Source organism: Berkeleyomyces rouxiae, assembly GCF_048999995.1.
Source record: "Berkeleyomyces rouxiae strain 22BRR77 chromosome Unknown BrBRR77_ptg000009l, whole genome shotgun sequence".
In the NCBI taxonomy this organism is placed as follows: Eukaryota; Fungi; Ascomycota; class Sordariomycetes; order Microascales; family Ceratocystidaceae; genus Berkeleyomyces; species Berkeleyomyces rouxiae.
Window position 1 is genome coordinate 1131956 of NW_027396499.1, and position 14631 is coordinate 1146586.

General features: G+C 56.2%; 6 protein-coding genes across 6 annotated transcripts; 2 read left to right on the forward strand and 4 right to left on the reverse strand.

Annotated features, from left to right (window-relative positions):
* Nucleotides 1–118: 118 nt before the first annotated feature.
* Nucleotides 119–914, forward strand: BROUX77_006903 (uncharacterized protein; the record flags this gene model as incomplete). The annotated part of the gene is made up of 2 exons (XM_073751939.1): nt 119–380; nt 457–914. 2 exons carry the CDS (start codon nt 119–121, stop codon nt 912–914), a joined length of 720 nt encoding a protein of 239 aa, XP_073603050.1.
* A 501-nt stretch (nt 915–1415) lies between these two features.
* Nucleotides 1416–2276, reverse strand: BROUX77_006904 (uncharacterized protein; the record flags this gene model as incomplete). Its single annotated transcript, XM_073751940.1, has 1 exon — nt 1416–2276. One exon carries the CDS (start codon nt 2274–2276, stop codon nt 1416–1418), a length of 861 nt encoding a protein of 286 aa, XP_073603051.1.
* Nucleotides 2277–2386: 110 nt separating this feature from the next.
* Nucleotides 2387–2917, reverse strand: BROUX77_006905 (uncharacterized protein; the record flags this gene model as incomplete). Its single annotated transcript, XM_073751941.1, has 1 exon — nt 2387–2917. One exon carries the CDS (start codon nt 2915–2917, stop codon nt 2387–2389), a length of 531 nt encoding a protein of 176 aa, XP_073603052.1.
* Nucleotides 2918–5539: 2622 nt separating this feature from the next.
* On the reverse strand, nt 5540–7154 carry BROUX77_006906 (uncharacterized protein; the record flags this gene model as incomplete). The annotated part of the gene is made up of 3 exons (XM_073751943.1): nt 5540–6903; nt 6974–7061; nt 7143–7154. The coding sequence occupies 3 exons, from the start codon at nt 7152–7154 to the stop codon at nt 5540–5542; spliced, it is 1464 nt and encodes a 487-aa protein (XP_073603053.1).
* Nucleotides 7155–8503: 1349 nt separating this feature from the next.
* Nucleotides 8504–10035, forward strand: BROUX77_006907 (uncharacterized protein; the record flags this gene model as incomplete). The annotated part of the gene is made up of 3 exons (XM_073751944.1): nt 8504–8676; nt 8757–9454; nt 9527–10035. 3 exons carry the CDS (start codon nt 8504–8506, stop codon nt 10033–10035), a joined length of 1380 nt encoding a protein of 459 aa, XP_073603054.1.
* A 1150-nt stretch (nt 10036–11185) lies between these two features.
* On the reverse strand, nt 11186–14198 carry BROUX77_006908 (uncharacterized protein; the record flags this gene model as incomplete). The annotated part of the gene is made up of 5 exons (XM_073751945.1): nt 11186–12302; nt 12381–12551; nt 12616–13339; nt 13403–13788; nt 13867–14198. 5 exons carry the CDS (start codon nt 14196–14198, stop codon nt 11186–11188), a joined length of 2730 nt encoding a protein of 909 aa, XP_073603055.1.
* Nucleotides 14199–14631: the final 433 nt, after the last annotated feature.

Genomic DNA, 14631 nt, shown 5'->3' on the forward strand with positions numbered 1-14631 from the left:
TCTCTTCAGCTCTCGCCGGCCTCGTCGAGCTTCTCTTGCTCTTTCTCCCTTGGCCCGCATCCCTTCCCCTCCTATCCTATCCCCCCCCCCCTGGGCCCCCCTCCCCCGCCTATAAACCATGGGCTTCTTCTCTGCCGACGCCGCCTCGGTCATCACCTCGCGCTCCTCGCGACGACACAAAGCGCGCTCCTCTCACTCGTCTTCGCACCACCACCAGCGCCGCCGCCGCTCCCGCTCGTCCTCGGCCGACCGCTCCCGCTCGCGCGGCCCCGCTGCCAGCTTCGTCGGCTCTTTTTTCAACATGGCCGGCGGGAATAACAGCCGCTCCGGCAGTAGCCACTGGGGCGCGAACAACAGCAAGTCCAGCTTCTTTGGCGCAAGTAAGTGGCCTCTGCTCCATGGCCCGTGATCCGCACCCCACGACTAACCCTACGCCCCCCTCCCTCCTCCCCACAGGCCGCCCATCCTACTACAAACGCTCGCCCCGCGCCGGCTTCCTCGCCCGCGCCTACAAGCAGCTCAAGCGCATCCTGCGCGACATTCTGCACTGGACCAAGCGCCACCCGCTCAAGGTCTTCATGCTCGTCATCATTCCGCTCATCACCAGCGGCGCGCTCGTCGCCCTGCTCGCGCGCTTCGGCCTGCGCATCCCCGCCAAGCTCGAGCACCTGCTGCGCACCGGCGCGCGCGCCGCCTCGGGCGACGCCCTGGGCGCCGTCGGCGACGCGATGCGGATGACGTCCGCTGGCGGCGCGCCCGCGGCTGCTGTTGCGGCGGCGACTACGGCGGCTGCCGGCAGCGCGTACTATGGCGGCGGTAGCTCGACGCACAGCATCGCCGATGGGTACGTCGGGCGCTCGGGGTCGCCGGAGCCGTCGTTGTGGAACAGCGCGATCAAGATCTTCCGTGACTGAGAAGTCCCGACGGAAGACGAAAAAAAATCGAGACGGTGAGTGTGGGGTTTATCATGTTACGAGTTTTTGGTTTTTGTTTGGCTCTCTCTGCCGTTCAGTTTCTTGTTGTTCGATGCGTTGCGTTGGGGGTCTATGAGTTTCCTTGCTTTTCTTTCTTTCTTTTCATTGGCCGTTATAAAGAAAACCAAGAATCACGACACTTCTTCTTCTTCTTCTGGCCCGCCCTCCAACCCCATGTTTTTGCTTGCTCTTCTCTCTATACCGCTTCAGTAACTTGTTAGTTATTCCATATCATCTCACTTTGACTCTTTCACACTAATTGCAAGAACAAAACTTGTGACATCATCGAATAAGACGCTACTTTTTTTATTTCAACAACACTCAAGGAACTATTCTCCTGACACAACCGTCAGAACCCAAAAAAAAATGACCCTCTCTCTCTTTCCAGAAATGATCCACCAACATCCCAAGTCCCCCTTTCCAGCCCCACGACACACGCACCTAACGATGCCGCCGTGACGATTCATGCGTGCTACTCGCGCCCGTCGACGACCGTGTCTTGCGCCGCGTTGACGACCGCTCCTCGCTGTCCGCCGAATTGGGGCTGTTGCGCGCAGACGCCGGCGGCGTGGCATTGGCAGCCAGCGAGCCCGGCGTCACCGGTCTCATGTCCTTGACCGACCCGGCCACCGCAGTCTTGGACCGCGAGGGTGTCTCGCGGTCGCGGGCGCTCACGCTGGATTGGCGCTGCACGCTGCCGCGCTTTCGCATGGATGTCGAGCTGGGTGGGTAGGTTGAGCTGGCGGTGCGGGAGCCCGGTTCCAAGGGCTCAGGAGAGCTGGCATTGGATCGCGAGCCAAAGTCAAAGGAGAGCTGCGAGATCGGAACAGCAACACGTTGCTGCTCGCGTTCGCGTCGGCGGGCTCTCTTCCGTGCGCGCTCCTCCTCCATTCTTTTCTTGTGGCGTTCCAGTGCAGCCAGCTCCTTGTTGGACAGGTGAACGTCGGATGAGCCACGCTGCTGGGCGTCCTGGATTCTGCGCATAGCAGACTCCACCAAAATTTCGTCGCGTTCCTCCTGCGACAGGCTAGGATCAAGTCCGTCATCTTCAGAATAGTCGTCCGAGTATTCGTCGTCATAAGAATCATAGAGCCCACTCGAGTCTCCGTAGGCAAGGCCGAGAACATCTGAACGTCTGGCAAGAACGCCCTGTCCGCCTTCTTCATCTCCCGATTCTATTTCCTCCACAACGCGGCCACGTGATGCCGCACGCGTACCCACGACCGAGCCCGAAGCAAGACCTTGTCTGCTTCTCGAGAATCTCTCTGTCTCGTCGTCCCCCGACCCGGGCCCTGTTGACATGTCTCCCATGCCTCTGGCGGCGGCGGCCAGGTCCTGTTCCCGCCGTCTTGGCCCGCGCCTCGATGGTCTTCCCGATTGGGGCGCACTTTTGGGAGCTCGCGGCCGACCACCTAGACCGCCTCCCCTGAAAAAGCCTCATCGATGGGCTTTTCCATAAACGAGGCGTGGCCGAAAATGACCACGCCGGAAGCACCAATAAGCCACAACAGCGTCGAGAAAGGCGAGGCAATCAAGCCCAGCGGAACTGACACGCAAAGCAGAGTGGTGTAAAGCTGCGAAGTAGTGGCCTGGAAAGTGCCAATTTCTAAATCGCGGCCTTCGAGTTTTCCAATGCCCCATAGGCCTCCAAACACCAGGAAGATGTCAAACATCAACAGCCAGTTGGTCAAGAGCGCGTACAGGGACAGCAAGATGAAGCAAATAAGATAGTTGGTGCTGAAGTGGCCCAGGTTGTAGTTGACACGGGACTGGACCTCGCTAAAGTTCTCGGGCTTGGAGAAGCGCTTGATGTCAAAGAACTCGGACACGGGCCGCATGTTGGAGAAGCGGTTTGTCAGCGGGCCGCTTCGGAACGAGGAGAAGCGCTCGCTGAGGCCGAGACGAGACGTCAGCAGCTCGACAGGAATCTGAATGCGAGCCATGGTGAAGATTGTGAGGTGTTGTTGAGAAAAGGTCGCGAAAATGGAGTGAGTACTGCGTCCAAGATCGACGCAAGAGAATTCAAACTGAGGGCGGATGTCGCGATAGCAGGAGCAAACTGAAGAGAGCTAAAAAGCAACGTGTCAGATCAGGCAAAGAAAAGACGGTAAGAGAAAGAAAGGATTTATAGCGTTGGCTCGAGGGGGGTGCTTAATATGAAGGCAGATAAGGATTAGGGGACAACAAGTCGCGAGACGAGGGGGCAGAAAAAAGGAAGCCAGAAAAGATGCAAAAAATAGACAAAAAAAAAGGGACTGCTGAAGGTGCTCTTTGGGGGATGCCTCTGGTGATGATCAAGATGAGAAGAGATAAAGAAGAAGAAAAAAAAAGAAGGAAAAATAGACTGTGATGGCTGTCAAAGGAGACCCAATTGCTATGGGGCCCCAAATAGGCAAGCTGCAAAGGCGGTGAGCAGCTGGCGAAGCTTCAATAGGAGGCAGTAGTAGGACAATGGGCAGGCAGCAAATGGGCAGAAAACAGCAGGACAGATTGCAGTTGTAGATTGGATGGATAGTTTTGGGCGGTAGTCACGATGGAAGCCTGTTCAGGAACACAAGAGGGAGGGACCCACTGACGAAGGCGGTGAGGTTGTTTTCTGGCAAAGGGTGTAGAAGAGCGGGAGAAAGAGAAAAAAACGGCAGAAAACGGAGGAGACAAAAAAAATGAAAATTCCTAAAAAAGAAACAAAATCCAGGGAGAAAAAAAAACCTGACAGAGGGGAGGACAGGGTCGAAAACAACACAGGAAAACAATCACGATTGCCAAAGGCCTCACAAGATTGATCGGCCGTCACGTCACGTCACGTACATACCTGTTGTAAACTGGCGTCCAATTGCTAACCCTAACCGAACCAGCGAATCTCAGTCTCGGCAACGAGAGCGAGAGCGCGGGGCGAGGTTCGGGGCGGCGATGGAGGAGAAAAAGCCTCTCAAGCAGTTGTCTCTGGGACCAGGACAACCGGCTCTCGGGAGAGGGGGCGAAAACAACGAAGAACTCTCCCCCTTCAACAAGCCCGGGATATGAGGCCTGGAAGAAGGGAAAGACGTCGAGGTGGAAGAGGGGGAGAAGAGCAAAGAAAAAAGAAGAGGCAGAGAGCTGCCAATCTTGATCTTGCGCAACAAAACAGAAGAAAAAAGAAGAAGAAGAAGAGGGAAGAGAAGAAGAGGACCAGAAATCCGAGGACCTACGGGGATTTTTGTATGTGCCAGGAAAGAAAGAAAAAAATAGAGCACAGTAAAAGAAAAAAAGAAAACAGGACCGCCCGGGAGGAACGTCTTACCGTCACAGCAGAGCCCCAAGGCATTGAAGTTTGATAGAGGACCAGGGAAAAAAATAAAATACAACTCACTCGCTCTCTCGCCATGCTGGCTCGCCTAGGCCAGCACATAGCTGCATATCACAAGTCTATCGATAGAAAACATGTAGCACGACTCGCCTCTGGACTCTCAGAGAGAGACCAGCGCTCGAGTCTGCTGGCCGGGGCTGCTCTCTGGCTCTCTGGCTCTCTGGCTCTCCACTGTATCAAATATGCATCTATGCCCAACGAGTCCAGCAGCACTTGGCCCGTCCTTTTGGCCTGGGGCTTGTTTGGTGGCGGTTGTCCGTCAGTCCTCTGTGGGATTCGCCAGTCTTCGATCTTGTTCTTCCCCTCTTCTTGTTCATGTCTGGTCCTTTTTTTTTCTTCATTCTGTTTTGCCTCCTCTCCCTCTTGCTCTTGTTCCTCTTGCTCTCCCCGTTCTCCCCGGCCGTCTTGTCCCGCTTCCTTATACCCTACCCGCTCACCGCTTCCTTCAGACACACACCATATCAGCCCTCCAACCTCCAACCTCCAGCTTTCGTGCCTCTGTGGCTGGCCACTAGCGTTTTCTGCTGCCATCACTAACTACATACAGACATACATGGTATGGTACTCAACTACTGCCTCGCCCGTCGTCCAGGCCCCCCCCCCTTGCTTTGCCCGCCGATAACGTCACTGCTTGTCGTCCGCCAAGCCCACAACATGTCAAAGTACACACATACAGCATCAGCCCCCGCCATGGGTTAAAAAGGGCGGGGAAGGCCTGCAACCCAACAACCCTGTCGTTCTTTCGTGACCCTAAACCTGCATCTACACGTAAAAGCCAAGTGCCCGGCCCCAGCCCAAGATGCCAGGCGGGTCTTCGTATTGCATCTCTCTCTGCAAGTGAGCATATCTCGCAGCCTCGCAGCACCTCCAAAGACCAGACTTCCACCCGCCTGCATTCATCATCTGAGACACACATGAAGGACTCACGGCTCAATTAATCAAATGAAATGAAATGTCCAGATTCAGCCAGATGCTCCTCATGTCGTACAGACCCCACTCGCTGCAAAAGGATCCACCCCAGGCTTGAAGGGTGCCTCAGGCAAACTCTTGACCACCGCAATTCGTGCCGTCAACCCTGATGGACATTCATTCATCACGACTCCATGTAGCTGCTTAGTCATGCCAGTACAAGTATCTTGGAAAGCAAACCCTAATCCCTGAAACCCAACGCCGCCAATGTAAACACACTCCGTTCTTCTCTCCGGCATCCCCTCCCCCCTCAGATACCAATCATCATCATCTTGGTCGTCAGGTACTCGTCAATGCCATACTTGCTGCCCTCGCGTCCAAACCCGCTCTCCTTGACACCGCCAAACGGCCCCGCCACATCACTGACGGCTCCGCTGTTGACTCCCACCATGCCGACCTCGAGCGCCTCGGCGACGCGCCAGCAGCGTGATGCATCGCGGCTGAAAAAGTAACCGGCCAGGCCGACATCGACGTTGTTGGCGAGCGCGACGACCTCGTCCTCGCTCTCAAACTGGAAGATGGACGCCAGCGGCCCAAACGTCTCCTCGCCGCAGACCTTCATGCCGGCCTTCATGCCCGTCAGGATGGTCAACTGGTGGAAGTACGGGCCCAGTTCCGGCAGCGCCTTGCCGCCCGCTGCAATCGTGGCGCCCTGGCTGACGGCGTCTTCAATGTGCTCGCGCACCTTGGCAATGGCCCGTCCGTGGATCACGGGCCCGTGCGTACTGGCGGGGTTGAATCCGTCGCCGACAACAAACGGCTCAATGGCCTTGGCCAGCTTGCTGACAAACGCATCGTGCACGTCCTTGTGCACAAAGATGCGGTTGGCGCACACACACGTTTGCCCCGAGACGCGGAACTTGCAGCCGACCAGCGCCGCAACAGCCTTGTCCAGGTCAGCATCCTCAAACACGATAAACGGCGCATTTCCACCCAGCTCAAAGGAAAGCTTCTTGAGCGTGGAAGCCGCCTGGCCCATGAGCAGCTTTCCAACGGGAGTGGACCCGGTAAACGACACCTTCTTAATCGCAGGGTGCGTGCACAGGATCTTGCCAACAGCTGGCGTGTGCTTTAGCGTAGTCACAAAGTTGATGACGCCAGCGGGGAAGCCTGCCCGGTGGGCCAGCTCAGCCAGGGCCAGGGCCGTCAGCGGCGCCTCGCCAGGCGTCTTGACGACGAGTGTGCAGCCGGCAGCCAGGGCCGGGCCAGCCTTGCGCGTAATCATGGCCGCGGGAAAGTTCCACGGCGCAATCAGGCCGCACACACCAATGGGCTCACGGCGCGTAATCATGCGAGCCGCCGGGTTGGTCGCCTCCATGGTGTCGCCGTAGATGCGCGGCGCCTCCTCGCTGAACCACTCGAGAAAGTTGGCGGCATACGTCGCCTCGGTGCGCGAGTCGGCTAGCGTCTTGCCGTTCTCCAGTGTGATGAGCTGGGCCAGATCCTCGTGGTGCTCGACCATCAGGTCGTACCACTTGCGCAGCAGCCGCGCACGTGACCGGGCCGACGTCTTCTTGAAAGCGGGGAAAGCAGCCACAGCGGCCTGGATGGCCAGCGCGGTATCGGCCTCGTCAAAGTCGGGGCACTGGGCCACGATTTTGGCTGTGGAGGGGTCTTTTGAGTGGGGGGAGGTTCTGTTGTTAGCACACGTATAACCGAGCGGCAAGCTGAAAAGCAGACTCACTCTCAACGCCAAACTCGAGGCCGCTGGCTGCGCCAACCCACGCGCCACCGATGTAGCACTTTGTCTTTAGCAGCGACGTGTCTTTGAGCTGGGCACAGAGATGGGTGTTAGCAGGCGTCCTGGGCCGCGGGCAAGTAGATTTCAAGATGGAGTGGTTACGTCATCGTACCTGGAACGTCATGATGGGCGGTTTTGTTTTGTGTGTAGATTTTCAAAAAGTGTCCTGGAGATGATGCAACAAAAAAAAATATCAAGTTCAAAAGAAAGAACAGCCAGAATTAATTCCAAGACAAGCGAAAAAGAAAACCGGCAGCCACGTCTTACTTTGGGCTCTTGCTCTTTTTAACACATGCCGCCTGCCACCTGCCACATTTGTAACCTTTGGAGACCCCTCTTTCCTCTTTTCGTATGCCCGTAACTACCATAAGTCACCCGGCCGCTGGTTTTTTTTGGAGCTTGGGACTTGGGGCTTTGGAAATTTGGGGGGGCATCTCATCCGGCCGCTTAGCTGGCACGGTGGAATCTTTCTTTGTTTCTGTGTATCTATCTATTGTGTCTGGCAGAGTCGGTGGGGGCTCGGCAGCTTCCCGCTCTGCGTTTCCGCCTGTTGCGGGTTTCCCCTGGAAGACAAGGTCGGCTCGTTGCAAGCTCGCGTCATAGACTGGCTGGCGGGCATCTTTTCCAAGTGCCAGGATAGGCCCTCCCCCTGTACTTCTTTCTTATCCGCTTATCGTTATCAGCGCTGCTTCTGCTTTTGCCCTAACAAGCTCTCGCTCTCGCCAGGCCCGACTTTTGCTGTCGCGCGCCGCTGGCCCCAGATAAAGCATCCCACCTGCTCCCCCAGATCCTGCTCCAGCCAATCACAGGCCTCCCTCGCCCGGTCCGGTGCCAGACTAGGCCCCGCTTTTTGACTCGTCGGCTCCAAGTCCCCAAGTCCCCAAGTCTTCGGACATCCCAATGCTGCAGTTGCCCTTTTGGGCCAAGAGGCTCTGCCGGACCCATTTCCCGGGCGCTGACAGCGACTTCGACTTTGATGGAAGCAGGGCGCAGGCTTGATTAGCCGGCCTTGTGCCGCCATGCTGCGGCAGCCAGTCAGAGGCCTAGTTTTACAAGTTTCAGTCAAGCAAGCCTTGTGTTCCGGCCAGGATACAGAGGGCCGACTGGCCTGTTGCCACTACACTAGGGCGCTTCCTCGGAGGTCCCCTTGGCCCTCGCCGTGGGAGGTAAGAGAGAAGCAGCATATGGAGAAAACAGGACGAGCCAATGTTGCCTCCCGATCGGCTGAATTGCTGGGGTTGACTTGCATCTCCCAGTCTCTGTGTGTAGTTTGTTCCGGATTAGGCGTCCAGGCTTTTGCTCCAAGCTCTTGCGACTATATATATACCCGGGTCTCTGGTTCTGTTGGTCTGGTGCCTCTACTCTCTTCTCTTGTCTCTCCCTCTCCCCACGCCGTCTTTCTTGCTTCCGCCTTGGCTGTTTCTTTTTTTGTCTCTTTCCTTTTTTCCATCTTCTCTTCTTCCCTCCCTCACAATGTCTGTTCTGGAGCCCTCCGTTTCCACCGCCATCCCCGGCCCCCAGACCAAGGCCGCCATCGAGAAGCTCGGCGAGATCTTCGATGCGCGCGCCGTCCAGATTGTCGCTGACTACGACAAGTCCGAGGGAAACTATCTCGTCGATGTTGACGGCAACCGCTTCCTGGATGTGTAAGTGCAGTAATGAGCCCCCGCGCATCTCCACGCCCCGTCCCGTGCCCTACTGCCTACTAACACGGCCCGCTCTCTAGCTACTCGCAGATTGCCTCGATCCCCGTCGGTTACAACAACAAGCGCCTGATTGAAGCCGCCTCCTCGCCCACCATGATCTCCGCCCTGGTCAACCGGCCCGCGACCGGCAACTTCCCGTCGCTGGCGTGGAACGACGCGCTCAAGAACGGCCTGATGAAGGCGGCTCCCCCGGGCCTCAAGTACATCTTCACGGCGCAGTCGGGCTCCGAGGCCAACGAGCTGGCCTTCAAGGCGGCCATGATGCTGTACATGCGGCGCAAGCGCGGCCTGGGCGTCGAGTGGACGGCCGAGGAGTCGGCATCGTGCCTGAACAACGCCAAGCCGGGCTCGCCCGAGCTGGCCATCCTGTCGTTTGAGAACTCGTTCCACGGCCGCGGCTTCGGCTCACTGTCCACCACGCGCTCCAAGGCCGTGCACAAGCTGGATATCCCCGCCTTCAACTGGCCCAAGGCCCCCTTCCCCGCCCTTAAGTACCCGCTCGACGCCCATGCTGCCGAGAACAAGGCCGAGGAGCAGCGCTGCCTGGACGCTGTCGAGGAGCTGATCAAGACCTGGGTGTCGCCTGTCACGGCTGTCATTGTCGAGCCCATCCAGTCCGAGGGCGGCGACAACCACGCCTCGCCCGCCTTCTTCCAGGGTCTCCGCGATCTGACCAAGAAGCACGGCGTCGCGCTGATTGTCGACGAGGTCCAGACCGGTAAGTCTTTTTAATCCATTCCAACCGCTTTGTCCACCCACACACCACTAACTTTCTCGTCTTCCCGCACAGGCTTCGGCTCAACCGGCAAGTTCTGGGCCCACGAGCACTGGAACCTGACCTCGCCCCCGGACCTGGTGACCTTCTCCAAGAAGGCGCAGACGGCCGGCTACTTCTTCGGCGACGACCTGCTGATCCCCGACAAGGCCTACCGCCAGTTCAACACGTGGATCGGTGACCTGGCGCGCGTGCTCGTGTCCAAGGCCATCATCGAGGAGATTGAGGCCGGCAAGCTGGTCGAGCAGACGGCCCGCGTCGGCGGCCTGCTCTACGCCGAGATCGAGAAGCTCACCCTCAAGTACCCCGCCAAGGTCGCCAACCTGCGCGGCAAGGACCGCGGTACCTACATCGCCTTCGACACCACCGACCCCATCAAGCTCATCGCCGCCATGCGCAAGCTCGGAGTCACCATCGGCAGCTGCGGCAAGTCGACTATCCGCCTGCGCCCCATGCTCATCTTCACCGAGCAGCACATTCCCCTGCTGGTCGACGCTCTCGACAAGGCTCTGGCTGAGCTATAGAAGCGCGTAGAATTCTGGCCGGGTGGCCCCTAGTCTTTTTTTCCTTTGTCTTTTTTCCGCCTTCGGGTTTGCTTTTTAGGTCGCTGGTGTTTTTTGACTTTTCTAGCTTGGTGCTCTTTTTGTTTGGGATAGTTATACACACGAAAACCGGTGGTTTTCATTCTACACGCACATATTTATTTTCGTCTGTGCGGTGGTACTAGAGCCGCTGTGCAAGTCTAAAAACAAGGATGTTTTACTTCACTCTTATCATTATTATGTATAACGTCTCTTTCTTCAACCATCATGAAATTCAATGTAAAGACTTGGCATGTGATTGTCTTGGCACATTCTGTAAACCAAACCCTAGTTAGTCCCTCTGTTTAGGGACACCCACCATCATCACTGCCATCCTCCCATCACCAAAAATCAAGCCAAGACCGCCCATCGGCACTTGCTCTCTAGCTCTCAGCAAGCTCCCCCCTCCTCTCCTCCCCTGAACACATCCCCTCTTCCATCTCCAGATCTCAGCGGAATCCCTTTCGAACAAGGAGCTATCTCAAAAAAAAAAAAACAGCGCGCCAGAGACCCGGCTCCATCATCCCGGTTCCGGGGGCCTGCTGTGACCGGCCCGGTTATCACAGCGAGCTTTCCCTCCCTCCCCTCCAGCTAAACCTCCTTTGGCGCATCTGCATAGCTACATGTCTAAGTATCACCGCATCTGTCTCCAGAGTTGCCATTCATTTAACTACCATGTCCATTGTCTGTGTCTCGTGCCCGTCAGAAGAAGCTTGGACCGGTGCGACTGCGGAGAACGTCGGAGAGGGAGCGAGCGAGCGACTACCCAGCGGAAAAGCGGTTGTGGAGGAGATAAGAAGTAATGCGATGCTGTGTCATGATGACCTGCTCTTGACAAAGACAAAAAGCAAATATAAGAAAAAAAGGAATAAGAACCACCACCGCCGGGAAACAGACGCCGAAGAGACCAAAAACATCCCCAATTATATAACCGGCCCAAAAGCGATATGCGAATGCTACGTATGTATGTGCGTGCTGATCAAGGTAGCCGACACCTATAGACCAACAAAAAGAAACCCCTCTCTCCTCCGCCCCGATCCACGCCCTGCTATATTACCATAGAAAAATATCCATCATTGCACCCTCCAAATCTTTACATGTTCATCCACATATTACCGCCCAGGCCATTGCCCGGCGTCTGTCCCGTGCCGTCAACAACCGGACTAAAGCCCGCCTGCATCGACATGGAGTACTCGTCAAGTGTCTGCTGGAACGACGCAAACGTCTCGTCCGTCCCGAAAAACGTCGACGGCATCTGCATCGACGCCGACGCCGGCTCCTGGCGAATCGACGCGCCGCGCCAAAACTCGAGCGGGTGCGGCGGAATCGGCCCGCCCATGTCAATGTGTGTTGCCCCCGCTGCTGCTACTGCTGCTGCTGCCGCTGTTGTCGTAGACGGCGCAATGCTGTCGCCGTCGTCGTCTTCCATCATTGTGCTCTCGGCGCGCACACCGCCAATGGCCGAAGCTGCCGTCGTCGGTGCGCCCGATGACGGCTGCTTCCAGAGCATCTGCCACTTCTTGAAGCGCTCGTACCCAGTCTCTTCATCTGTCATGGAGCCGCCGGGGCCCAGCCCTGCGTTGCCTGTGGCCGCAGCAGCATCGAGCTTGTCGACAGCACACTCAAACACTTCGAGCAGTGAAACTTCAGAGCGCGCAGACTCGCCCCATGCCGCCATAGACTTGATCATCACCATGCCCTCGCGCAACGCACCGCGCAGTCTGTCTGTGCGCTTTTGTAGACATTGAGTGACAATAACCAGCAGAGCAGCACGGCAGGCACTAAACTCGGTGTAAGAGGCACGCGCCAGCCCGATTGTCTTGCTGAGTGCCTTGCACGTCTCGACAATGCTGAGGGCCGCTTCTATGCAATCCGTCACGAGCAGCGCGCGTGGATGGGTTTTGGTTGTTGATGTTGAACTGGTCGGCGTTGCGCCAGACGTCGAAGGGCTGGCATCGGTGCCGTTGGCGTTGTTGTAGCGTCCAAGGCCGCGGGGGAAGACAAATGGCCGGCCGGCATACATTCGTAGTAGGCAGTACTCCAGTCTCAAATGGGCATCTGACCGTGTGAAGGGAGTAGCGCCGGAAAAGTCCTTGTTGAATTTGTTTGTCGGCAAAATATCCCACCATTTATGAAGGTCGTTTTTCGTTTCAATCAGGCGATTAAATACATCGATAGATTCTTGGCGGCTACCAGTCTTTAGCAGTTGACTTGAATGTGGTGTTAGCTTACCAGCACCAAACAAGGACCAATCAAGTTCGAATGAAAAGAAGAAAAAAAATACTTACATTTCTCGTGAAACTTTGGTCAACGTCTTGTTCAGCTGCAGCGTAGCCAACATGTGGGCTGTGTTGGTGGGTAAATCAGTCGACCATACCGAGGGGTCCAAAGAAGGCAGGGCAGCATCAACCTCGGACGGCGCAATGGACAACGGCCTTCCGTGGAATATTCCGACTCTCCTGTTGTCAAATGTCAGATTCATGAATCCATAAACCAGCTAAGCCCATGGGGTTTATTTCTTACCTTTCAATAGCATGGGCTGTCCAGAAAACACGGTTCCTTGTCTCGCGAACCACGGGAGACCATGCGTCTGTTGAGTAGTTTCGATGCATACCGTTCTGAATGGCCAACTTGAGAGCCAGGTTCAAGTAGATATACGACAACCCAGAAGCATCCAACGGAAGCGTGTATAGGCCGATGAGCAAGCAAGCCTGTACACTCTCGAGCGACGCAATCGTAATAATGTCGGGAACGAGCATACATGCTCTTTGGTAAAACATTACGCCAACCGCGTCTTCTTCGTATGGCGAGCCTTCGGACAAATTCGAATTGTGTGCCAGTCTCGCTGGTCTGTCGCCTTCGTTATCCAGGTAGGCATACTGTGTGCCAATGGCCAGAATAATGAGAATCATACCTACCGTTCCAACATCTCGGTGCGTGAAGATTGCGGGGTTCTCGTAGGCCAGATTAATTTTGCCCATGAGCCAGGACCGCTCCACAAAGAAATAGTTGCTCTCGGCATGCTTGAAGAATGCGTCTACTAAATACCCGGTGATGTATGGTGGCGGGAGTGAGGAAAGTGACATGACAGTGTTGGAGGGAGATTGTAGCTCTTCAGCTCGGTAGTATTCCTTGAATGTCAATGGATCAGGTGGCTGTTCTCCGCCACGGGATTCGGTATTGCAGTTCTCGATCCATTGTTTGATTCTCATGGAAAAGTTCCAATGTGAGAATTCCCCAGAATAGTCTATCCTCAACTAGTCAGTTTTCCAGTTGGAGATAGCATGGCATCAAGTACAACAATACTCACGTGCGATATTGCTCTCTAAGGGTTGCACTGTGAATTTCTCAGCATCAACGCCAAGATGTTCAGAGCTCTGCGATGCGTCGTCTTCAAGTCCTCCGAGATCAGCGCCAAGTTTGCTTCCCACCCGCTGTCGATCCACGGCATCGGAGAGGTTCTTGAGTGTATTTGCATCCAGATTTGAGCGCCCAGTGAAGTGAGTCAACAGCTTTTCCATGTAGCGCAGTCTCTGGGCCATTTCAGTGGGCTCACGAGGAGTTGTGCGCGTAGAGCTGTCGTCTGCCTCACGTGAAGGCTGGCCCGTAAAGCCGCACGGTCGGTTCAGCCGCGCACAGCGCTGGCACGGGATTCCGCCTTCGCATTTTTCCTTTTGGCGCCGACACTCGTCGCATCTACAGTCTTATAATTAGCATATGAGACATTTTAAGGGGGGTAAGGCTGCCGCCCGCAAATAAGTCTCTCAGACTTACGCTCTCACGGCTCGCTTTCGGTCGCGCTCGTCAACTCTGCGCGGCCGCCGTTTCGGTACTCCGCCATTCACGCTTGCGCTCCCCCGATGATGTCCCGTGCTTGCACTGGCCGGTCCTGCGCCTCCAGCCACGGCGTTTCCAATGCCGCTACCGCTCGCGTTGGTCCCCGCATTTCTCCGGAAGCTATCGGCAACAGCCCCACCTGCAACAGTGGCTGGGCCAGATCCAGGTGGCGCCCCGGGGGCGGCAGACGGCGTTCTCGACAGCGTCGTCACGGCAGAGACCGTCGGCTGGCCGGAAACAGGGGCCGCAGATTGCTGAGAAGCATCCATGGCGTATGCTGTCGTTTTGTATGCAGGGATAAAGAGAGACTCTCGTCTCCGCAACTCGTGGCTTTCTTCCGAGCTTAATCAGCGGCGGCGCAAACTTTGGGCGTATGAGACGCCGCTCGTCGTCTCACAGCTCTATTTGAGCGACGTCACACAAAGGAGGGAGGATGCAGGCCGTGACGATGAAGCCGTGATGTGGTCTGTGCGTGTAAAGAAAAGAAAAAGAGGCAGAGTAGATGCTGAGATTCTGGCGCTGAGGAGGCAATCCGAATAAAAAGCCAATATGGCCTCCTCTGGTTTTTGGTGGCCTCGCAGGAGAGGCAGGCACGAAAAGTCGACCGTTTGCACAGTGGCAGTGGCACTGTAGTAGGATCGTGGTCTCTTCCGATTGCGTGATGGAACAGGCAGGCGCAGTGAATTATTCCGTTTGTATGCC